Source organism: Ptychodera flava, chromosome 4 (assembly GCF_041260155.1).
Source record: "Ptychodera flava strain L36383 chromosome 4, AS_Pfla_20210202, whole genome shotgun sequence".
In the NCBI taxonomy this organism is placed as follows: Eukaryota; Metazoa; Hemichordata; class Enteropneusta; family Ptychoderidae; genus Ptychodera; species Ptychodera flava.
In genome coordinates this window covers 33,305,604-33,330,996 of record NC_091931.1, presented here as the reverse complement: position 1 = coordinate 33,330,996, position 25,393 = coordinate 33,305,604, and the positions used below count along the sequence as shown (strand labels likewise).

The 25,393-nt window shown below is 38.4% G+C and overlaps 3 protein-coding genes across 7 annotated transcripts in view; 2 read left to right on the top strand and 1 right to left on the bottom strand.

The window, feature by feature from the left end:
• Nucleotides 1-2,741, top strand: part of LOC139130373 (probable methyltransferase-like protein 24) — a 37,858-nt gene extending 35,117 nt beyond the window's left edge. For all 3 annotated transcript variants that reach the window (XM_070696174.1, XM_070696171.1, XM_070696173.1), the window contains one exon: nt 190-2,741. In XM_070696174.1, coding sequence (XP_070552275.1) covers nt 190-543 — 354 coding nt within the window. In that variant the 3' untranslated portion in view covers nt 544-2,741. The remainder of the gene's footprint in view (nt 1-189) is intronic.
• LOC139130376 (protein POLR1D-like) lies at nt 2,054-6,037 on the bottom strand. 2 transcript variants are annotated; one of them, XM_070696178.1, is made up of 3 exons: nt 5,847-6,037; nt 3,770-3,844; nt 2,054-3,532 (listed from the first exon to the last, which is right to left on the bottom strand). In XM_070696178.1, exons 1-3 carry the CDS (start codon nt 5,867-5,869, stop codon nt 3,082-3,084), a joined length of 549 nt encoding a protein of 182 aa, XP_070552279.1. In that variant the 5' UTR covers nt 5,870-6,037; the 3' UTR covers nt 2,054-3,081. The 2 variants fall into 2 exon arrangements, with proteins under 2 accessions (XP_070552279.1, XP_070552280.1); XM_070696179.1 differs by lacking the exon at nt 3,770-3,844 and having other exon boundaries at nt 5,847-6,035.
• Nucleotides 6,038-8,193: 2,156 nt separating this feature from the next.
• On the top strand, nt 8,194-25,215 carry LOC139130364 (uncharacterized). 2 transcript variants are annotated; one of them, XM_070696155.1, is made up of 11 exons: nt 8,194-8,492; nt 9,090-9,246; nt 10,524-10,743; nt 17,225-17,366; nt 17,646-17,825; nt 18,254-18,376; nt 19,251-19,346; nt 19,655-19,887; nt 20,168-20,239; nt 20,617-20,785; nt 21,112-25,215. In XM_070696155.1, exons 2-11 carry the CDS (start codon nt 9,165-9,167, stop codon nt 21,448-21,450), a joined length of 1,656 nt encoding a protein of 551 aa, XP_070552256.1. In that variant the 5' UTR covers nt 8,194-8,492; nt 9,090-9,164; the 3' UTR covers nt 21,451-25,215. The 2 variants fall into 2 exon arrangements, with proteins under 2 accessions (XP_070552256.1, XP_070552257.1); XM_070696156.1 differs by having other exon boundaries at nt 8,225-8,253.
• Nucleotides 25,216-25,393: the final 178 nt, after the last annotated feature.

The following is a 25,393-nucleotide window of genomic DNA, read 5'->3' as shown; positions in this document are numbered from 1 at the left end:
GTGTACAGAATTACAGCAGTCAAATAGAACACAAGCAGCTACATGTAACAAATAAAAGTGAAAGCAATCATTGAAAGATATCAGCATCATGCTGGTATTCAGTGCTGCAAGTACATAAAATCTACCATTATGAAAAGTAGAAAAGTTGATGGGACTACTATAGTGACAGAGACTTGTTCCCTCTTTCAGAAAAGAATTGACATCTTAAAAATTGACATAGAAGGAGCTGAATGGGAAGTTCTGTATCAAATGCTGGAACGGGGAACCCTGCAGTATGTGAAACAGCTTGTTTTTGAAGTCCATGTCTGGAAACCAACACCTGGAGATGAGAAGGCGTACTTCCAGAAAAAATACAGCATTCTGAAATGGTTGGAAGAGCAAGGTTTTAGGATGTGGAATTGGCACTGGAATCACTTGGCACTAGGATCCAAGTTGGGATACAACCATTTCTTTAGAGAACCATGCTGCTATGAGCTGTCGTGGATCAATACGCGGTTCAATAACTGGTGGCAGTTTGAAATGGGAGTGTGGCAACAATCATAGGATTGGTGGTAATTTGAACTTGAGTGCAAGATGGTTCCATAGAATTTGAGCAGCTGCTGCATTTCATTTGTGATCAGAAATTCACAATAAATATTACAACATTAACAAAATCTATGAAGAATGAATGTCAACAAGTTTTTACCAATTTATTCTAATTCAGTCATGTAAAAAGGTATACTTGGACTGACAGTCAATGGGCTCTACAATGTAGTCCCATGTAGTGCCACTATTTTCCTCAAAGTAATTATATTTAGCCATCATTTTGTGGCTGGATCTTCGATGAAAAAGTTACACAGAATAGGAAAATGCAGCAAACAAATATTATATTATGTATATATCCTGAATTATATTATATCATGCTACCATGCGCCATTCTGATTGGACGAGAGCTCATTCCACCGATGCTAAAATACTGTTTTAAGCACTGATAGCAGTGCTAAAACAGTGGGTCCCTAAACCAGCATTTTCGAAATTACCCGCTCGGTGCATTTGAACGCACCTATCTAAACCATAGACTCTCGAGAAAGACCGAAACAGTCCACTTTGTTTCAAAGACCAAAGACCGAATTTTGATACACAGATAAAGTGTGGGTCTGTAACTCACCTCTTGGTGTAAATAAGTTCGGATCGATGATGAAAGACATCTCTGAAGCAGCACGTTTGGGGTATGATGCACACAAATATTAGGGCGACAACGCACCGTGCACTTTGCAGGAGTCGAGACGCGATATATCCTAGTACCGCTCTATGAATGAAGATAGTATTCGTTCATACACAAATAAAGTGACACTTCCTCACAGTAATGGTATGTCAGATATTATTTACAAAAGTTTGGGCTATAACTGATCGGGATGTCCTAACGATGTAGACCAAGAAGTTCAAAATAACAATGGGATGACTCCTGGCGACTGCGACGATATTTGACATCAAATGCAACGAGCAGTGTCAGCGTCCTGCTCTCCCTGCATCGGGTAACACACTCAGAATCTGCACAACTGTTCATCACAGTTGCAGTCATCGCAAGTCTGGATTATTTTAAAACTGCTTGTTTTCTGGTACAATTAACGTCCAAATTATCCATCAAAAATAGATCCTGTAACTTCACTGTGCCACCACTGAATGTCGCGACGGTATGCGGTACAGAATGAGACAAATCTATTTTTAGTATGCCAAAAAAGCCAGGACTATTGTTCTTATGTAAATTTACGAAAAAAACTTGTTACTTTTTTCTTTTGATTTGAACTCTTGACCCATTTTCTGTGTGAGTGCAGCAGGTATTTTTTGACAAGTATCGTTCGTGTTGCATGCGAATAAAATGCAATGTCGATATGGACGTAATGCGTATTTATCGTAGGATACTTTGTGCCTGTATGGAATCCCAACTTATAAAAATGCTCTGTCTCTGGCGCAGAATTTCCGACGTTTGATCTCTCAGAGTCAGACGTCCGTTTTCTGCATTTGGCGCTCAGAGTGATGAAAATACCCAAGTAAGACAACAAATAGACGCAAGTTGATATAATATAATAGCAATAACCCCCTTCGCAGTCGGGTATACACTTGATTTTGGTACAATTCGCTGCATATAGCACTCGCCTATCGGCTCGTGCTATATGTCGCGCATTGTACCAAAATCTCGTGTGTACCCTCCTGCGGCGGGGTTTATTGCTTAAATAATAGTTAAAAGAGGAAAACACTTTACAAGAATGTAAAATTTCTTATGACTACTTATGGCTGTCAGGAATACTGTTTCGGTTTAAAATGCTGTGATCACATCTTTTACTCTGAATTAAGTTGTGTTTCTAACTCATATGCAAATTTAACATGATCATTTCACAGCTTTATTCAAATTTTGAAAATGTGGAAATCCAAGGCTTTGTTTATGGCCCTGGTGCTACACTGCTCTAGATGTATATGTAGTGAAAAGAACATATTAGAACCATTTTTACACATATGCTACGATGAGGAAAGTCTGTTTTGGCCTTAATCATTTTATCTTCAAAGTAAGTACACACAATATTTACTTGTAGCAATAAGACCCTTTGGGTTTCAGTAAAATACCCGTAGATTTGGTTTTATCCTCCTCTAAGCTTACTTACAGCTGCAGAGATGCTGCATTCACTGTCATTGTTTATCAACTGATCTTATGGACTAACAATATGACAAAAATTTTCAATAAACTGAAAAATTTGTCTTTCATATGTGCTCTGTAGCCTTTCATTTCATGCACACCACACATATTGTTCAGTGTTCAGCCTTGGTAGAGTATAATGTTGGGTGTCTATTATGACAATTCATTGAATTGCTGATCAAAATTGACACTTCGGATCTCAGAAAAGCAAATGAATGCACTGCATTTCTGCCAATCCTGTATTTTTTTCACAAACATCATTTTCACATAAAACCTGGAATGCCACACTGAACAAAAACCTTCATCACATCTCTTCTTTATACTGGGTGGTGTCTGTCCAAGCTGCTTGCACGTACGATTTAGAAGCATTAGCACCCCTTTCTTCAGTGTACATTTTTTTCCAATCCTTTCTAAGACTGGCTTGATGATCCTCTTTTGTGTTTTCTGGGCCTCTGAGAAGATGACTTACTTCGTTTGTGACGATGCTTTTTGTGGCTTTTGTGTCGTTTCTTGTGTTTGTGTTTTTTATTATTCTTATCATGTCTTGATGAATTCCAACAGTGTTCATTCATGTCATCGTTTACATTGTCACGATTATCACTTGCACAGTTTTCTACTCTTTTAGAATATCCATGAGCATCTTCTCCATCATATTTTCTTTTAGAATGTTTGCCTTTCATGGAATCCCTGCTGGAAGAACCATCCTCTGATGATGATGCTGAAGATTCATATCTTAACTGTGTCTCTTCTCTCTTCCGCTTCAGTTCTTTGTTTTTCCTTATCCTGGTGCGGTCGCTCAGAGTACTGAACAGAGTGTTCTGCAGGAACCTCTTGTTGGTTGACGGCAGTTTCGGTTTTAGCCTGAAGAAGACATGTTCAGAGACGGTTTATCTGCATGCAATAAAACGCCCCATATATGACAAAGTAATGAAATAAAAATGCGAGTGCTTCGTGTTTGTAATGAGAAAATAATCATTAATCAACTGTAATTATTCCAGATTGACTGATTCCTGTTTGCAAATTATCAGGTATCTTTTATTTGCTTTTTTATGCAGAATGATAATTCTTAGCTGTAGGTGTATTAAGAGAACAATTTACCATCCTGAAGGTCCAACCTCATCAGCTCTCAGTTTTCCTCGTTTCGCTTCGAGAAGAATCTCCTGCAGTGCCTGCCTATGTATTAGAATAAACACAAAAAAGAGAAAGTTCCAGTGAGAGGGACAACACTGGTACTTGTACAATTTAAAGAAGCTGATGGCGTCAGTAGTTGAATTAAATAAATGTAGCCTAGGCAGGAGATCTTTCATCATGGGTGAAACGTCTGCTAGATTTGATGCTGCTAAAGTTGAGGAACAGAAGTGGAGAGATTTGTGAAATTTGTTGGTTTTGTTAATGAAGACACTCACTACAATGATGGCGGGACTATGGTTTTACAAGTACCCAATGAGTTCAGGGGTGTGCTCCATTCACTGGGTTGACATTTGCATTGTTTGACTGAGTGACAGGCCCTGGCCGCAATATGTCTCTCAAAAGGAGTACTTTTAAGTGGAGCATCACTCTATAAAGTTATCGCAATTCAGACAGCTGGGATGTTTCAAAGTTACTTGAAATTGTATCAATTATCAATGTCTTCAAGCTTGGCTGAGACTGACAGCCACGATTGAAATACCCCTCATAGCAGGGCTTACTGTACATACACTGTTATATACACTGTTATTACAAAGTTCATTTTGAATATACACTCGATCTAAATCCTTTATTCTAATCTGAGAGCATGTATATGACCCATTGACATACAATTTTAATATGTAAGAACTACTTTAATGATCTATTAAAGGTTTTATATGAATTTCGATAATTTCTGTAGTGTCAAAAACGTGTGTATGCCTGCAGTAGCACATTCCCTTTCTGGGATTCATGACCAAAGGCAGAAGTGGGATATACTTGCCTAACCCATGGAGTTACATTACCTCCATGCCTAATCCAAAATGTGAATGAACAGGAAGCTAAATCTCTACAGGATGCATATACACTAATGGAATACGCTTACAGTGATCACCGACGAACACATATATTAAAACCTAGACACTGTGGCTACGAAATGACAGTGCACAGAGCGATCAAGGTCATCATATGTCATTTCAAGTGTTTTACAAGGGACTATTCTGTAAGGTGATTATCCTTTTAGGACAATAAAGTATAATAATAATAATAATAATAATAATAATAATATTCATGTTACTTCCAGTGTAATTTACGAGGGGTACAAGTGTAATTTACAAGTGAATCTTCCTACTAGTAGTACTCTGTGGTTTCTGTCATCATGGAGCCTAGCTGCAAAATTGTAGCTCTACGGTGAGGCGGTCGGTGAGTTTTGGTTTTGCGACCTCGCTCACCAGTAGAGCTACAATGCCGAAGGCCCTGTAGCATACAAAATAAGCGCGCCACACATGACGCGGCATTTTCATGTAAAATCCCACATATTTACTGCATTTGGTCGTACCGATTTATCACTACTGAAGACTAAACACTATACTACACTAACCTTGTCGGTTATGGGGTTTGGTATTAGCACAGACACGTCGATCGCGTTTTATAAACATTGAGCGTGTTTCTGGGAGCCGCCATTACCGGAAGTTGGTAATGGCGGCTCCAAGAAATGTTTTTGGAACGCGATCGACGTATTTGAACAAATAGCAAACCCCATACACGACAAGGTTAGTGTAGTATAGTGTTTAATCTTCAGTAGTGATAAATCAGTATGACCAAATGTAGTAAATATATGGGATTGTACATCAAAATGCCGTGCCACGTGCAGTGGGCTTACCGGTATTTTGTATGCTTCAGGCCTTCGGCATTGTAGCTCTACTGGTGAGTGAGGTCGCAAAAACCAAAACTCACCGACCGCCTCACCGTAGAGCTACAATTTTGCAGCTACATGTAGCCACTCATTTGATTTCTCCATGCTCTCACTAATCTAGTGTAGGTGTTTTGTAGCTGCAGTACAGTAGCTCGAGGTTTTGCTTGGGTATTTGGGTCGGACGGCATCTGGTTTTGCCGTCCGACCCAAATACCCGGGCAAAACCTCGAGCTACTGTACTGCAGCTTGCCTGTGCCGGTGTTTTGGGGAGAGTGTGTTTTTGACTTTGTACCAGAAAAACGTTCGTTCACTTACTTTTCAAGTTCTTTGTCGTCCATTCTTGACTGTAAATACCCAGGATATTCGCAATTCACTATAGATACATTGTTGGGAATAAATGATATGAAAGTGCCAGGATACCTTTACGACAGCGATAGAACGACTGCAATGTTCAGCAGAGACTTCGTCTTCCTGTCGTGTCCTGTCGTGTATTCTGAGGAGCGCCCTCGCGGCGGGCCCTCGCAGTCGTTCAACAAGTGTCCCTAGGCATGTAATAATTTTAATTTTTAGACTGCGCATGCGTTGATTTATATCAAACTTTGAAGTTGTCTCAACGAAAAAAAGATGCGTTTCGGGTCCTTGACATTTTGCAAAAGCGATGTGTCGGTGCAATTTCTTTTCTCCCTGTATCTTTTTTTACCCTATCCACTTCGCAACTGTTAATCGTGTCTTCACAGACGACAAAATACTTTCTCAGAAGAATTCCTTTTCAAATTTTAGTGTTTTTAAATTATGGGTACTCGGGTAGCTCGGGCCCTGTACAATTACACATCTTTTACATGTAAGTGTCTGTTGAGGTGATGCAATTCATTGTATTGCATCATCTTGGTTATGTATCAGCTGCTTTGTTAAGGCGCACTTTGGTGAGAATTTTGTGGAACACAACAAAGGAGGGTAAAAAAGGTCTGCCAGTGATGCGAACGATGACTAGAAACAAAATGTAATTTTGTTTTTGCCCTAGATCTTCTGATTTGCTGGAACTGATCGTATAAATGACAGTTCAGAAAATGTATATTTATGCAAGAAGTGTCGTTAGTTTATTGAAAATTTCGCAGAAATCTAAAAATTCATTTATTTCATTGTTTTATTTACTTTTAAATATTTATATCTTCTGATCTGATTTAGTATCGTGTTTGATGTTTAATACCCCAAAATCCTCTTTAAGATGTAAATGAAGATGTTGCTTATGATTCTGAATTTTGAAATCAATGTCACTAAACGCAAAATGTAGGAGAACACGAACTTTTAAAATTTAACATGCCCTACTGGTAGTATGCGGCGGGAATTTGAGATGAATATTTTTCTCGGTACCAGTTTTAACGTCGATTTTCCTCCAGTTCATTTTCTTTTTGTTCTTTGTGAATCTACTGTACCGACACAAGGTTAATAAAACTTCTGAAACTTGACCTGAAAAAGAACGAAAATAATTTTTGATTTTAAGTTGTCGCTTAGGCCAACTAAAAAATTCTGTCACTACTTCCCTTGAAATAACATACCTCCGAAAATTAGCTATAGGTCGGAGGATTTTCTATATTTTTATGTTTGTTTGCTGAGACACATAAAAAAATTTGAGAATTTTGAAAATACGAAAAAATGTCTATGGTCAGTAGGTTTTTTCTCAGTTGAGTAGGTCTGGTTACCGAAAACACATATCTTGTTTTTTATTTAGCCTTTGCCACTTGACAGTTGGCCATATCCTTGGTCTTCCGCGAGGCAACGTATCTATGAACGTTCACTGAATCGATTAGTCGGTCTTGGGGAGTGGAGCAATGTCATAAATGCCGCAGCCGATAGTCCGGTAAAGGAACTCCCGTGAAAATTTAGTTTGGTTTGGCCAGGAAGAATCATTTCAAAGATTTCATTTCTAGAAAATGTGAGAAGGGTTACGTTTTGTACAATTAGGATGCAGATCGTTATCTATGAGTGTGGGACTCACCTGGTTATGATCTTGTTTGACTTCTTTGTTGTGATGAACGCAGGCTGCTTGTTATTATGATTATTACTGATAACAATTAATTTTAATTCAAAATAGCTTCACAATTCAAAAAAACTAGATCTGTGAAAACTTTTCTTACTCCAACAGCTTTACATTGAGCCCCCATACACGGTAGATCGGAAATATAAGTATTGAAAGCCTAAGGCGCGTTCTACCTTAATGATGGGGCGAATACGGAAGTCAATTATTGGGACGGCCCAAACCGCATCAAACGACTCCTCGGGGGCTACTATTAATTCAGATGGCATTTTTTTTGCCCTGTAAATTTGTTAAAGTGTTTTTTTTTATTTACGTTCATACGTAGGATAAAGTATGAAACAACTACTGAGAATAAGTTGCTTGTCAGGTTTTCTCAAGAATCAAATCGATTAAATTGCTAAATATTTCATTGTAAAAACAAAGTTGGTCGCATCGTAGGACTAATTTTCTGGTGGTAAACTTTTTTCTGTAGTATTACAAAAGCAAAAATTATTTTCACTTTTGGCTAGCAACCTTTTCCCGAAACCCTCAAAGTCCTCCCGATATACCAAATAGTTGGTGATGACGCGCTGCTTGTTTATGTTGGGGGATTGGTATTTAAGGGTATGTCGGGTAAGGTCAGAGTTCATAGTCCTGACCCAATGCGTCCAAGCTCCCTATGGCACTCGGCGCAGAAACATTCTCAAGGTAATTTCACAGTGTACATCTGTCAGACCGTTACAGTTATGTTATAGTGTAGGTTAGCGCTGAGAGTAGATGAGCATTTTACACAGTTGTTCCAGAATATGGATTCGCAAACAGTCTCCACGTCGCGGATTTTGCTATCTCTCTAGAACTGCAGCCGGCTAGTCAATGGAACGATCAACGAGTACACTCACTGACTCAGTTCTTACATTTTTCGCGTGATCTCATGCATCGTAAAATTGGTAAGTATGAACATGGACGTAACCAAGTCGATATATTCATTCTTGATGATATTCATCACCGATCGAAAATTGGACTAAATTGACACGTGCAACCACGGGCGCTCGGTCAATTTGTGTGAAATCCTGTAAATGCAGCAGGTAAAACTTGCCGAGCGCCCGTGCGTGCTGTTTTGAATAGGTGAGGGTGATGGTGCATTGCTGGGAACTGCACTGTGATTTCACAGTACTGAAATTTCCATAATTGGGTCGTTCCAAAGCTTGGTATTGTGTATTGTGTAGTGCTGCTGAAAATGCGATTTTTTCCGGAGCGACTAATTTCAAACAAAATTGACGCCATAGAGCATGTATATAAACGGACCGGACTTTGCCCCCACAGCAGTTCACAATGGATCATATAGCAAAACTGTGTTTCCGAGACATGACGAAATGCTCTGGGATCCAGGAGTCTTTGTAATTTGTTTATATGTTTATGAAACACAGACTCGATAATTTTCAAGATTTTCCTCCGTATTAAAGATTTTAATATATCATTAAAAATGAAAAAAAAATTATAACTTTGATATTACCAACATAAAAAATTAAATGTACACATTTCAGGTGTAAAGTGGAATTTTAGTAAAGTGCAAATGGTGATTTTGGAACAGCCAGTAAGGGTTGATCACCTCTACAACCATGATGAAACTGCTGAAGAAGGTACTCATCTGCATTGCTGTTTCATCCCTGCTATCTGTGGTACTTATGATATTGTACACAGGTCAGCCATTTAATATATTTATACTTTTTGATCGTAAAATTGTGACCTGGAATGAATAGCAGTGTTTATTATCGGGGCATGCAGTGTAATGCAAGTAGATGTTAAGTGAGTTTCCCCGTCATTATAACAGAGTGTCTTTGTGATTTCAAACACCATATGCTAACAGTAAACACTGTTTTGATACTAAATTTGCCAGTATTCGCAGAAACAAGCAGAAAAGCTTGATAATTCAAAAAAGCTCCATTATTATCAGCCATTCACTGGAAGAACACAAACATGGATTAAAAAGAAGAAAAAAATCAATGATACACTGTCAGCTTGCTTTCCCAGTTTTGTACAAGCTATCATTTGTATGTAGGGATATTTGAACTTTGACCTCATTCTTTGCATCATATGCTGTTTTACCATTTGTTTTCTTGCTTCCCTCATAATTTTTTTACTTTACATCCTTTCCTAATCCAGTTTTCAGTGGTTAAAATATATATGTTTGTTGATTGAAAGTCGTAGAGCTATACTCAAATGTCAAATATTTATTATAAATGCATCCTAATTTTTCGGAGAATTTAATGATGCTGCATGTTTCTCTGTTTCTCTACCTTGCACTCTGCATCCACAAGGTCAACAGCTGTAATTTTGATGATTTTTTTTCACAATTTTTGTTTTTATGATGTCAACCAATGGCGTCTTGTACTACTCCCCAAAGCATGTTGAGATACTGCAGGATTCAATTTGTCAACTAAGCCTTTTACCAGTGCAAACTGCATGGTTTTCGTTGACAAGCGAATTGTTTTGGTGAGTTCCACTGGGTTGTCCAGTACTGGGCCCAGGTGGTGAAAAATATGCACACTTCTGCTTTTGAGATCATGATTTCTTATTCATACGATACCAAAATAAGTGATTACTGATAGTTTTCTGGCAATTTGCAATCCGATTGGAAAAATTGCCAGTAAAAACAAATAAGATGGTCAATGAGGAAAATCATTCAGTCCATATTCTTCAAAATGAGTCCGAACAAGTGGCAGATCATTAAAGGTATACAGTCACCTGTAATCTAAATATGCCCATATATGGTCAAAGGGGCGTTCCTTGGTATTCAAAATGCCCATGTGAGGGTGCTGTTTTTAAAAAGCGGCCACCTGCTTAAAATCTGTGATTGGTTAGATTTTCTCTTTCCATGGTTACGATGGCAAAATTGGAACAGGTGACAGTATACCTTTAAAGTGTAGTGAATATTTTAGTTCAATTTTCCCATTTCGTTTGTATATCTATGTCTTCAGGGTCAGATAATAAACACCTTCGAAAGATGAGTGAGCCACACTGGGGTGCCTTACCTTCCTACATTATCAGAACTTTCACAAGTGTAAAATACCAATGCCATGACCGATTGCTGGTCAAACAGTCTGGCATGACCATGTGGGAAGTCTGCCGGGACATGGACCAAGGAATTGTCCTGGATACTTCAAGATATACTGACTGTCGAATCTTTGTATCAATTATGTAAGTATTCTTGATGGTTTCCAGACACTTTGCACCAAAATCACTTTGCATCATACCATCTCGTGAGGTATGTACGACCCCAAATGAGTAAGAAATACGAGTGATTCTGAGACTCTCAGTTCATAGAAGAGTCAAAGTGCGATCACGTTTGCGACTGTAATTGAGACTCGCATTTCGCTCGGGGATGTATATTTGCGAGTGAATTTGAGACCGTGTCTGAGACTCTCATTTAACGTACAAACAGCAAGTGCGACTGTTCTTGCGACTGACATGTGACTGACTCACTTCCTGACGTAATGTGGAAGGTCCGTCGTTCGCGTGGCATCGGCACACGCTGGAGAACCTGCCAGCTCAAAAGTTCACCCTTGTTCAGCTCAAAAGACATGACGAATATCGGAATGTTTCACAACAGTCTGAACGGACGGGTGGGATCTGATCGAAGCTAAAATGTAACCGAGCTTTTATAGAAAATATGAGCTTTTATAGAAAATACTCATCTATTCATTTTGATTTTATAATATACATACTTTCCTAAAACAACATGCAAGTTAACACCTTTTGGCGCATCCAAAGATCAGTTTTGCCAGGGACTGAGTGTTCGGCAAAACACAAACATGAAGGCATTACGTGGGGTAGTGACTGCGTTTCACAAGTTTTGATCGTTTTCTTGATTCGCAATTGTCTCAGACGTGTCGGAATTGCGGTGATTATTTGAGTTACTTTCCATCAAAGACGAGTGGGGTGCGGGATTGCTGGATAACAAAGGTCTGTAAGATGTCAATCAAAAAAGGACGCGATACACGTGTGAATCGGTAAACGTTTGCGATGTAAACATGTTAGATACGGCACAGCATTGTAATTAGATGGAGCGACCGCAGTGCAGACCCGCAAGCACAGGCGCTCTGTAGCTTGGTAGTCTGCTAAATAGATCGATTTTCGGCTCGATCTATCGATCCCGTAGTCGATATGCCCACGACTGCAGTGCAACCTAAACACTCATTTAGGTTGCAGTGGCGGGCACGTCGACTACGGAATCGACATATCGAACCGAAAAGCGATCTATTTAGCAGAATACCCACGTTCGAGCGCCTGTGACGTCCGCTGGTATGTCACTCGAGCCATAGCGCGTTCTCTCGTAGACGTAGTTCAAAGACATGCAACTGTCTCCGATCGTTTCTTCTACAGAACTGTCATTTAAAGTTCAGATTCAAGGTCTTTTAGATGTTGCTGTCGTGAAAAGTATTATTATTATCATCTTGCCGTTTTAAAAGATTTTTGAGGACCTACACTACATCGTGTGTTGCTCCATTGCCATGGAATCCGATGTCAAGGAAAGGCGGTGACTTTTTCAATTGAATGAAATTTCCTTTCTGTTTGCATTAGTCAATATTCGAATACTGACTATTCTTTCTCTTCTTTGTCTATCGATTAAAGTAATTTCATCTTCAATACTCTGTCCTAATCTGACAGAGTAGCTAATATCCAAACCTACATTGTCATTTATTTCTGAACAACGTAAAAAAACTTGGTCCGTTCGCCAAAGCACATATCTGACGAGATGTTTTCGAAACAGTGAATAAATATATTGGATGAACAGCCGTACTCTATGCATTTGAGGATATCTATGTTGCAGTCTCTCCGAAAAAAACCCCGGGATGTTTAGGCGATAACAAAGGCAATGACTCAGTTGGTTGAATAAAAAACTTTTCGTACATCATATTTTTATCTAAGCGAACATTTGTCGGTTTGATGTGCGACCGTACGCAGATCGCCAATATAAAACTAGTCAAAACCATTCTGCGACATTGATGGTGCCTCCTCGTGAAGTCCTTGAACCCGTACCGCAACCATTGTTTTTTATGTGTTACGGGGTTGATGATTGGTAGAAGTTCATGTATCAAAATTTGAAGACACACGTGATTGAATCTGGTGTGTAGGGACGGCAACCAGCCCACGGACCATGGGAGTATCAGCAGTACGACAGTACATTGCATGCTTTCTGAGAATGAACAGCGTGTTTCCATAGCTACCATGCGAAATCCGGCTTTGACCAATGTTCCTGTCCTGTCGGACGATAACTTTCGAGCTGCGTAGCTACAGTTGAGGTTCAGATATCCGAATCTTTCGTGTTCGAAAGGCTTACCGATTTACAGAAAATACTAAACTTTTGTTATTAGTTGCCGACGGGAACGTCATCGAGTCATACTCATTTACTAAGTGCTAATTTTGACTGCGTTTTCTTTGAGCCTCCCGGGCCTTCCATATGAAAAATATGCGCTCAATCAGTGATTGGCTTAAGCTGATATCACGTCATTCTCACACTAACAACGGTTATTGGAATAGTTCAAGAGTTATACACACCTAGCCTTTTCATGCCCTCCGAAAAGAGTACTACCGTAGTATTTAAGCTCACGTACTCCAAAAAGCCACTTTTGGAAAACGACTAGCTGACAGCTGATGACAAAACGCACTCAATGTGATTTCACGCTTCCTTGGTACTCTTTATACAACTCGAAATATTTTTTGTTAAAGTAAAATGAAAGACGAAAAAAGCTCCGTGAACTGACGATAGATTTCCGAACATCTTGATGAGGTAAAATCTACTCAAATTGGCGGATCGATCGGAGCAAAGAGAATATGGTATTTCCCATTTGATCTCCGAAACGTCATCGTGGAGTTTCTCACAGAAATGAAATTTTGTTTGTAACGACAACTGAAAATCGCGTCATTTACATTCGGGCTTTTCATCGTTCATGCTCGATAGCTGTCGACGCGACTGCAGCTGTTCGACACGACACGAAATTTGCAAATTCGTCGATGTATGAATTCTTCAAACTATTATAGAAATCAACAGCAAAATGAGCAAGTGTTTCAATATGTTTCGAATTACAAAGCAAGCTGGACATCATGAAGTCAAAAAGTAATACGAAATTTTCAAATGAATGTGAACATTCATGAAGGTCAAAGGTAAAAGTACGTCATGACTGGGCGTGACGTTGAAGGTTCGATAAACAGTATGGCATCAACAATGGCCGATACGGCGTGTGCGTATCTGACGTTAGTCCAGTCTTTCTCTATTTTCGCTAGTTTTATGTCTTAGTACCCATTTATCGGTTTTATTCGCCATATTTTATCAATATTCTCAAATGTTATATAAATACAACAGCTAAATCGATTGTAAGAACTGACTTACCTTTCCGTAATCATAGGCCTTACTCTCTATACCACGGTCCTCCAGGGACCGTGTCTATACGGTGCGTCATGCAACAGCGTAGTTCGAATATACATGATTGATAAAGAGTATTTGTTTTATTGACCTTTATTTTCCATAATATACAGTAAGATGAGAAATGAAGGGGAAAGAAAGCTGAGGTAAGGCATACGTCGATGTCGACACGCCGTACTCCGTGATCATTTTTTTCAAGGACCTGTGCACGGTCCTTCCACAAACCGTGGTCTGGTGTCTCGATTGCTACTTGTTCTAGTCTCAGCGCCAGTCGCACTTGTCATGTGAAAGGTAATTGAGAGTCTCAGGTACAGTCTCAGATCAAGTCGCATTTACTGTTTACTGTAATGAATGAGAGTCTCAGATATAATCGCAAATGAGGTCGCATTTAGTATCTTCTTCAATTTGAGAGTCTCAGATTCAGTCTCACTTCCTGTTTATAAGGGGTCGTAGATACCTGATCTCGTCCCATACCATTTCCCACCAAAACCACTTCGCACCAAAACAACCTCATACCAAAGCCTCTTTGCCCAAGGAGTCATGTCGCCCCAAAACTATCGCCAACCGATAAAGCTGAAAATAACCAACCACTGTCATCAAAGTTTTCATTGCCTATACATCCCAGGACCAAAGTCTTGAAAGTGTAAACCTTTCGAGAAAATGACATCATGCTATTCTGCGCAAGGCACCTGAGTTGTAGCATTTAGTAGTTTGTGTTTGTCATTTTTCTAATTCTACTGTTTGTGGTTTTGTGCAAGAATAAATGGTTCGTGGTGATAAAAATGTCCTGACACAGTAATGCTTCCAAGTTGCAGTAAAAACAATGCTGTGATACATCTTTGTTTCAGGGCGAGTAGGTAGTATTATGATGGTACATGTATTATATTTTGGGCGAAGTGGTTTTCGTATGAGGTGGTACTTGGGGCGAAGTGGCGTGGGACGAGGCAGCTAGTACTTGGCACAAGGTGGTTTCGGTACGAAATGGTTTCGGGATGAAGTTGTGTAGGGCAACCTGGTTTTGGTGCAAAATTTCTGGACCCCTTCTTGATTGGAGTGTGTGATGGATAGTCGTCCGGGATATTAAAGCAAATCTGCATACTGTTCAGTTGTCGATGTAACCGATACAGTTGCCCATGTGACCAAGACAGTTGTCCATGTGACCAATAAAAATAGCTGTTCATGTGACCAAAACAGTTGTCCATGTGACCAATATAGTTGTTCATGTGACCAATACAGTTGTCCATGTGACCAATAGAGTTGTTTATGTGATCAATACAGTTGTTCATGTGACCAAGACAGTTGTCCATGTGACCAATACAGTTGTTCATGTGATCAATGCAGTTGTCCATGTGATCAATACAGTTGTTTATGTGATCAATACAGTTGTTCATGTGACCAATACAGTTGTCCATGTGATCAATACAGTTGTTCATGTGATCAATGCAGTTGTCCATGTGACTAATACAGTTGTACCAAAGTTGATGTAAATCTTGTGATCACACCGGTTCTTTAATAGCCTAGCTTCTGTCTACGTTGTTCATCATATTGTACTGCTTAAATTATCATCTTATCACTCAACCTTAAGACTGCAGAACTTTGGTAATCTGAGGCCTCTGACCACTGGTTTTATCCAACCCTCATCAAACAACCTTTTCATTACTTACATTTGTAAAAGCCCCGTTGTGTTCATTAGACAGATTTGACCTTTACACAACAAAATGGGTATATAGTGTCATACCCCGGCGAAAGTGTCGGTGGTCTAACATGGACTACCGTGTTAGTTCATGGTCATATGACCATGGTCAACCTTGGTAGTTCATGGTCGACCATGTTTGTTAAATGGCACAAATTACCATGGTTGTCCATGGTCACCAACCATGGTCAACCACGGTAAACCAAGGTTGTTAACCATGGTTAACCATGGTTGACCATGGGCATCAAACGTGGTTGACCATGTTACTAACCTTGGTCAACCATGATCACCGCAAATGGTATTTGATGGTTTTTTGAATCAAAAACTTGGGTCGAAAATTGTCAGAACTGAAAAAAATCTTGGTATAAACCTCACCAAAACTCTGCAAAACACCAGTGATCCCTGACTGGTGTCATTATAACTTGACAGACTCGCTTAAGGATCAGCAAACTAAGCCTCCATAATAGTGTCCACTGCAATAACAGCCAAGCCCTTCAGATTCTATCAAAGATCATCCTCCAACATCTTCTGAGTGTTTCCCTGAATGTTCGATGAGCAAAATAGTCCAAACTTTCTCCAAAATCGATGTTAAAAACACAGCTGACTTTTCCAGTTGTTCACTGAACAGACAATCCGTTTGAACTGAATTTTTAAGATGGCTGCTTCAAATGAGCCAATCAAATGCATTGCTTTATGACATGTGACATCATGGTAAAGGGTCAAAGGTCCAATGACAATGAAGCTATGACCTTGCCTATGTTGATATCATGTTTCGAGGCAAACATTGAGTGAGACTGAGAAAGTCTTAACTTCCTGCCATTGCAGCAGTGCTTTCATGCCCTCCATGTCAATAATTCCAAGAAATTCAGCTCGATATTTGTCCACAGTCTTCTGACATGAACAAGAATACAGCAAATTGGTCTAAGCTTCCTGGGCAACGACATTAATTCTCTCTTACAACTAGTGAATGATGTCAAGAGACTCAACTATGTAAATATAGGAGTGTATATACATACAGCCTATTATCAATATGATCATCAAGGAAATTGGGCATCAAAATTAACTACCATGAGTCATCAAATATCATGGTCAACCATAGTTGACGATCGGTAACCACGGTCATAAATACAATCAGTCATCAAATACCATGGTCAACCATGGTAGCCGATATCCATAAACAGGTCAGCCATGATAGACCATGGTTAACTGTGGTAGACCATAGTATTAGAATGCCTACTGTGGTCTCATATCATGCCAACCATGGTAGTTCATGGTCAAACATCAAAACCATCAAATACCTTGTTGACCATGGTACATCACAGTTGACATTTCGCCGGGTAGTTGCAGTGATGTAATTTTGTCATTCCCATCGAATTGAAAATGGAAAGAATTAGAAGTTTTTTACTGTTTTTTTTTAATTATTGACTTGGTTAACAGTCATGTATGGCTGATGATTAAGTCAACTTAAGCTTTCATAAATTTGTCCTTTTTGAAAATAAACAGAAGCATTCAGCTATTAAGTGATACAGTTGTGAATAATTCTGGTTTCTGATGTTTTACAGGTCACCGGAAAACAAGATTGACAAGAATTTAATCAGTAATTTTAGGGCAGTGTTTGATAGATGTGAAATCATCAAACTTGAAGTCGAAGAAGGGAAAGAGAACTTGGTGAAGTATCTTAGAGACAACATTGGGCAAGGAGATGTAAGTGTTGGTCTTTGAATCTGTATCTGTTGTCCAGGCACCTGATTGTTCCCCATACGTACTTTTCTGAAGTTGGTAGACTTTTTCCTCCAGTACTTTTTAAAGATGCGTGCAAAATCTTAATATTTGTTAACTCTTGTATGACCATGTGCATTTGTAATATGGATCATTCAATGCATTCATATCTAAAAACATACATAATTGCTGTGTTTGTTAAATATGTAGGGGTACATTGTATGACAGCATTCTATAAAAAGGCAAGCTTTCGTTTTTTTCCAGGTTGAATTGTTAAAGATTGATATCAGTGGATTTCTTTGGTCCTCGTTTGAAGATGTCCTTGAATCGGGCGTCTTAGACAATGTCAAGCAGTTATTGTTGAGAGTAGACATGACTGATGTTGAAGAAGATGGTGTAAAAGAGCTGTCTACTGAAAAGATAGAGATGACAAGTTTTTATAGGGTATGAATTTTATTGAATGTTACTCTGCAAGAACATTTTAAATATTTCTTAAATTATTCAGAAGAAAGGATGGATCTGTAACATAAATTAAGCAATAATGTACCCCCTCCCAGCCCATAATTGACGAAAGCAAACTTTGGACAACATAATGTATGACGCAAAGCCGAGTACATTATGGAGTGCAAAGTTTTTCTTGAGTCCATTATGGACTGGGAGGGGGTACATTATTGCTATTATTTTATAGTTTTTGGCGATGCTATGACGTTACAAAATTTACTGGTATTGACAAAGCTACAATATAATAAAAATTATAACAGAAGGTGAATCCAGAATCAGTGTATAGTGTGTGACTAGTCGTTCAAAGGTGCACAAGTTGCAGTCAATGAAATCGTTGAAAAATTCGAATCGTATGTGCCTCTGTCTTCCAGAAAAATCAGCTCCTTGAAAATCTTCAAATAGTGGGCTTTACTTTGACGTCCTCAAATTACATTCCATCCGAGAAAGATGAAGTTGGAAAAGCACCCTGTTGTTACTATGGGACGTGGTTGCAGGTATGTACCTTACACCGTTACACTGTACCTTTGAAGCCATTTCACAGTCATTGCTCAGAATGGAGTTCCTCATTGAAATCCCATTTGCACTTGGCAGTGAAGAGCTTTTACCCTTTGAACCTTGACCTTTTGGTAACCCTTGAGGTCATGTAGACATTTACTGACAAGCAAGGTGCAATTACGGTATCTTGCCAGTGTCTGTTTACTTGTCTCTTTGTCTTTATGTAATTACCAATCAACACAACACAGAAATTTGAGAATCGCTGCATTTATCATAATGATGATTTTTAATTCTTTATGATTTCTCACGATAGATTTTTTTGTTTTCATCACAGTCTAAAGTTAAATGGCAAATTATTCATTAGGTCTTATAATCATTGATTGTAGTACATTTTATGTATAGTGGAAGTACATTATACACACTGTTCATTAAAGTAAAACCGTCCAAATAGTTATGAAGGGAATGTAGCACAAGGTGACAGCTGGTCAGTTTTGGTTTTGGTGAATAAAATTTCCACTTGCATCAACATCCAATTGTCCATTCTTGTACAGTGTCATGTTTGAACAGAAATTCAAAACTAGTTAAGACACACACTCAATCATAACAATACCTTGGTTTTAGTCATGTTTGGGTGAATACATTGACCTTTGGTAAAGAAATCAAAATTTCAACAAGACTCGAGACCTTCAATGCTTTCATTTGCATGTATTTCTAGCTGCTGATTGGTTAAGTGTTTGTCACATCAGTCAAATTGTATTCCTATTTCAGCTACTGATTGGTTAAGTGTTTATCACATCAGTCAAATTGTATTCTCATTTCAACTACTGATTGGTTAGGTGTTTGTCACATCAGTAAAATGTATTCCTATTTCAGCTAGGCAAAAAAGAAAGAAAAGACAGTATAGATGAAAATACAAAAGTACTGAATTGGCAACCAGACGTACGCGTCTTGGCTGATGGAACCAACACTGTAAGTAGCCAGAAAAATTGTCTTGTTTCTCACAGTTGCTTTTTGGAGTTTGATAACAAGCATTCTGATATTTTTACAACTACAGGCTACAGTCAATTTAAAGTGCTTCCAATTGTGCAATCAGACAGAGCTTCTACAGAACAAACACATCTACCTGTGTTAAACCCGAGTTTCTTTTCATCTTGTAAATACAACATGATTTTTCATGATACATTTTTTCATGCTTATCTGCGAATGCGTCTGGTATGAAAGTAGAAAACCATGTATGATTGATTCAGTGTTTTACGCCTACCTGTCTAATTTTACAGACATTTCAGACTCCATTTGTGTTGCAACCATTAGCTGTCATTCCGGAGGAGGGGAAGCCAGATGACTGGGACGGTGAAGTAAAACGCTTCTTGAAATATCTCCGTACCAACCAGATGTCTTGTAAGGAAAGTCATCACATGGGACATGATGCCAATGATGATGGAGGATGGGATGTCTGTTTTGAACCCCGCATAGGATTAAATTCCACAACGTGCCTTGTGTATTCTATAGGGTGAGTTTTATACCAATAGTGCAGTTGTGAAAGTCACTTTGGAATATTTCTGTATCACGCATTCACATTTCTTCAATTCTTGTGAGAACTGAAATTTTTATGATCATAGTCTGACAACTTATGTCAGTATGCTTGAACCCTTGGACATTTCAATATTTGACAACCTCTCTCACTCTCTCTCTCTCTCTCTCTCTCTCTTTTGAACCCTTGGACATTCAATATTTGACAACCTCTCTCTCTCTCTCTCTCTCTCTCTCTCTCTCTCTCTCTCTCTCTGTAGAATTGGTGATGATTGGTCCTTTGATGAGGCGATGGCAACTTATGGCTGTGACGTATTTGCCTTTGATCCAAGGTATGTTATTATGCATAAAGGTGACCTGCTGAGTTGATGATATGCAAAGTTTTTCCGGCACTTTGCCAAAATATTGCCTGTGTTTGTATCGCAAATCCTATCATGTTGTGGTAATTCTCAAGTACATCAAATATGATGATGCCGGTGACGGCAGGCTATGGCTGAAACTTTCATCTGTTCATACCAGTTCCCTGTAAGCAATTTCACAATTGCCATCTAAATAACAATGGGTTTGGGCCAGACCATGGTGGTGGCAGGGTCATAAAATGCAAATTTTGTATATTTGCTTTTCTTCCATTTTGTTGAAAGTCCAGAAGGTTCATACTAACTTTCTAATGCTTAGCAAAGTATAATCAATGTCACACCTTTGGTTTCAGCATTCACAAACCAAGCCATAAACACTCTGAAAGGGTCTGGTTTTACAACTTTGGTCTGCTGGACAAGAACTCCGATAAACATTTTGGTCGGAGCATGATCTCGTCAAACACACAGCAATGGAAAGTTCGGACTCTAGAGGGCCTCATGGCTGAAATGGACCACCAGAATGTAAGTTGTGCATGACCATAGGATGTGACTAAAAGAGAATTTTCATGGCCATTCAAGTATGGTATGCCACTGTTAGACATTTGTTGTTCATAAGTGGTACAGCGTATATGAAACCAAGTATTTGTAAGTTTTAGAGAAAACCTTGTTTTGCTTTGATATTGCTATGGACAACATGTCTTCTCACGGATTTTCTACCCCTTCCTGTAATAGTATACAAGAAAGGACACCTCTCTGTCTCTGAACAAAGAATTGCCAGTTTGCTTGGGAAAAAGTTGTTTTTGCATTGATCTATCTACCAAATATACTGTTATGTGGTTGTGTTCCAGCGCAAGATTGATATTCTGAAAATTGACATAGAGGGCGCTGAGTGGCAGTCTCTGTATCAAATGCTGGAAAGAGGAACCTTGCAGTACGTGAAACAGCTTGTCTTTGAGGTTCATCTTTGGAAACCGAAGCCAGGAAGAGAGATTGCAGACTTCCAGGAAAAATTCAGCATTCTGAAATGGTTGGAAGAGCAGGGATTTCGAATGTGGCACTGGCACGAAAACCTCTGTGGTGACAGAGTCAAACTTGGATATAATTATTTCTTTTCGGAAACGTGTTGTTATGAGTTAGCGTGGATCAACACAAGATACAATGATTGGTGGGCAAGTGAAGTAAGTTGAAGGACTGTGATGTAGGGGTTCACAGTCCAAAACAATCAGATTTTATCATTGTACAGAGTACTCTTTTGTGAAAAAAAAGACGATGAAAGATGGATCATGCAACTCCAGACGGGGAGCTATATAATTGCTCTTTCCTGTACAGTTCTCAATGAATTTATAGAACAAAGATATAAAGATTCATACCTATTCAGTATTGATCATTCCTTTTCCGTATCAGGTAGTCAATGCCATTTATAGTTTGATCATTGGACATTTTTAAACTTTATCAACCTTCTTATATATGCAGAATCAGTACTGTAACATACAGTACTATGAGGTTATTATGAAAATACCGCAAAGGATGCACGAGGACATTGGCTCAGTGATGCATGTCGCCAACGTCAGAGTGCATCCTTTGTGTATTATTATACATCTTACATTCCTGACTGGGGCATCAAATTGTCAGAGTAGTGACCGTTTTCATGCAATTTGCATGTTCTGGATAGTGTGTGTGCGCTACACACGTACATACAGAGCATGCACGAGACATGTTCTTGCACTCATCCAATGAGTCCCTTGAAACCATTCAACAGTGAACATGCAGATACAGCTGCAGGGGATGGGGCACCTGGAAACCGTACGTGTTACGGAACGGGCGTTCCGTATGGCTTTTTAGCGCATGCAAAATTCTATTGTTCTCGATGGTAGATGTATAATAATGTAACATATACTGCCAATTGTGTATGTAATATCATAAAGAGTATGCCAATTTTCAAATTTTGAAGTTTTATGCTGATGAAAATTTTGAATCTGTAATATACCTTAAAGATTTTATTACCAAAAATTTAGTAAATGAAATGTTAATGATAGCATTTATGTATCAAATGTCACAAAGTTAAAATCATCTATTTTCTCGTACAGAAGTCTGTTTTTCAACTCCTTGCAACTGATTTTAGTGATGTTCAACTATTACGGTGTAATGGTCCACATCAGGGAATTAATTATGCCTTTGATTTACACATTGATTGGCAACTTGTACCCTTTACCAAAACCCCTCCCACGGTCCCTCTATCACATGACCCTGACCCACCCTTAGCCACATACATGCATGAGCGATAGCAAGTGCATATATGGAGTGAACTGGCCAAAACCGAGTGATAAACCTGTTGCTGAGGTTGTTTATTGCTATCACATTAAAAAAGTATATCAAAGTTTTGGCCTGAAACGTCAAAATAGGAATTTATCTCTCCCGAAATCTTGCGTGTGTTCCCACCATGCTATATTGTGAATATAGCACTGTTATTGTCATGTCTCAGCCAATGAGATTGCTGTATTTGCGTCATAAGTATACTGGTATGATATGAGACAAGACTTTTTTGACCAGTTCCGGACAAATGCACACTTTGTATACACACTTTGTATACACACTTTGTTTACATTGCAGCAAATGAAATCAAGTTCAGGGTCACTTCTAGGTCTTCCAACTGCAGTGTAATTACCAATGCAGTACTTTGACAACTCAACCAACCAAATCAGTCTTTTTGTGATCGACATACAGGTATAATATAAGTATGTTTATGTCACTTTATATTAACTTGTGTAAAACTTATTCCAAATCAGTACTCAAATAATTGTAATATATACGTCTAAGTATACATGTAGATGGAAAAATAGCAATTTTCTGTTTCTTTTTACTACACTGAGGAAAATTTATTGAATGAATAAACATTAGCTTTATAACATAATTGCCAAATTTGTGGAAAGTTTCTGACACCAGTTCTATTTCATGGTGGCCTGATTTTTTAAAACTCCATGCAGCTGAATTTTGTAATGTGAAAACATTACATTTTTTTAACTTCTTCTCTCATTGCCAAACGATGGTTGTGAAAGGGTTTAAAAGGTTGGTTTGAAGAATACTTGAAGTTTCTAAAGTGTAGCGTTAGAAACACCATAAAGACCTGAAGTCAAGGACAGAGTTATATTTTTTCTAGCATATCAGCTGAAAATTTAGTACTATCATCATCATGTCAGGTAGTTTTTTCTTTTTTGAGGGTTTTTACATTCTTTACATGATTTAACCCCTTCACCGCCATGGTTTGGCCCAGATGCATTGTTACCAATGGTGGTTTTGGACCTGTTTATAGGAAATTGGGGGTGAACAGGTCGTAGGAGGAAAATATTGACTGAGTGAAAGTGTATGCCATATATCAGCATACACTTATACATTGATGGAATGATACTCTTCAACAATACTGTGGAAGCAGAGAGTGTTTATCGGATAATGTTAAATTCGATGATGAAGTGATTTATGATATGAGAATATCAGATTGTAATGTTACAGAGTTTTCATCATCTTTGCCATTTTATTGTCATATTTTAAAACTTACGGTAACATAATACAATTCAAGTGCCACAGATTACAATCATGACAATAGAGCGCTAGGAATATAGAAATATAGGAATGGTTTGCTCATTTGCATTACTCTTCAGCAAAACGCTATCAACAGAATAAGGAAAAACTTTAAATCATGTACTAGGCAACTTTTGTATTTTACAGTGCCTGTGTTATCAAACTACTTAACTCTTATATTATGTACTTTGTAGAAAATTTCAATCATGGTGCAATAGAACTTCAATATATTACTGTCACTTACATGTCAAGATTTTGGAGAACAGATTTTTCTTTCAGTTCAGTTTTAAAAAACGACTGCTTTCGTTTGCTAGAAACAGCAGCCAGTTTGAGACTGTATGTATACTGTTTACATTTATTTGCCTCCGTAGTACTGCATTCTTGGGCATATTGTTGTCATGTTGGATCAAGTTTTCTCCATAGAAAGCATGTCAGTATTTTTCTTTGAAATTTGGGGCATAGAATTCTACGGATATCTGATTTTAGCTTGCCCTTTATATCGTTATCATTTCAAAGGTCAAGTACACTGAAACTCACAGAATCAGCCTTGGCAACACATCACCTTGTATGATGCAATATGCAGTGTTATCGTTGATGCATGAATTTGTAACCTTGCTAATATGCAACAATAACATTAGACACTATATATGCAGTATTGGTACAGGCTGTGTTGACAAGTTAAACCATAAATCCTAAAAAAAGCTTTTTTTATGGTCTGTGGTTGAATACCGAGGCATATTGATATTGATTTGGGAGATTAGCACGAGACAGTCTACCACACAAACAGAACAAAACAATAGGAATATCAAATGTTTCAGCTGGTGGGGACAGTAATTTTCGGTACCAAGATGTGTTGCAGATGTACAGATCCTTATCTGCAAACAGTGGTCAAATTTCAGTTGTGTTTGTGTGTGTATGTGACAGAGAGAGAGGGGGGGGGGGGGAAGAAATGGGGCACAAATTAGATAAGAATGTAGCCATTCAAGATTTGTATTAATAAATTTTGACAGAATTATTTTTACAATGATAGGCTACCTGAATTCTGTTTTCAGTGGTGCTTTTCACAATTGTAGATTTGCTACTAAACATTACAGTACGTACATGACATCCTCTGCTGACGACAAAATATTGGCCAAAAATTGTCCTCTTGCATCCATCTTTTATTTCCACTGTTTGTGGTCAGATCCTTTGATATGTGAATGTTTTTGGTTTCAATTTGGACATCAGTATCTCCATTCCAGTAAAAGTGATGTCTTTTTAAAAGTTTTGGAAAAATATTTGCATATTTACAATGGAACTGTAACACATTTGGAAAGAGCCCTAATTCAATAAATACAAGTCACAAGGCTGTTTCACTAAGTGACTGTCAAAGTGTTTCTGTGCATTTGAACTGTCTTGTTGCAAAGGGTACATACTTAACCCTTTTCCTGCTAGACTGTATCACTTCCCCATCAGCCAAGTCAGTAAAAAGTGGTATTGAGCCAAAACATGACGTATTTTCACCCACTTGGCTTGGTATGTTATAGCACCTTTAGTCCAAAAAAATCAAGTTTA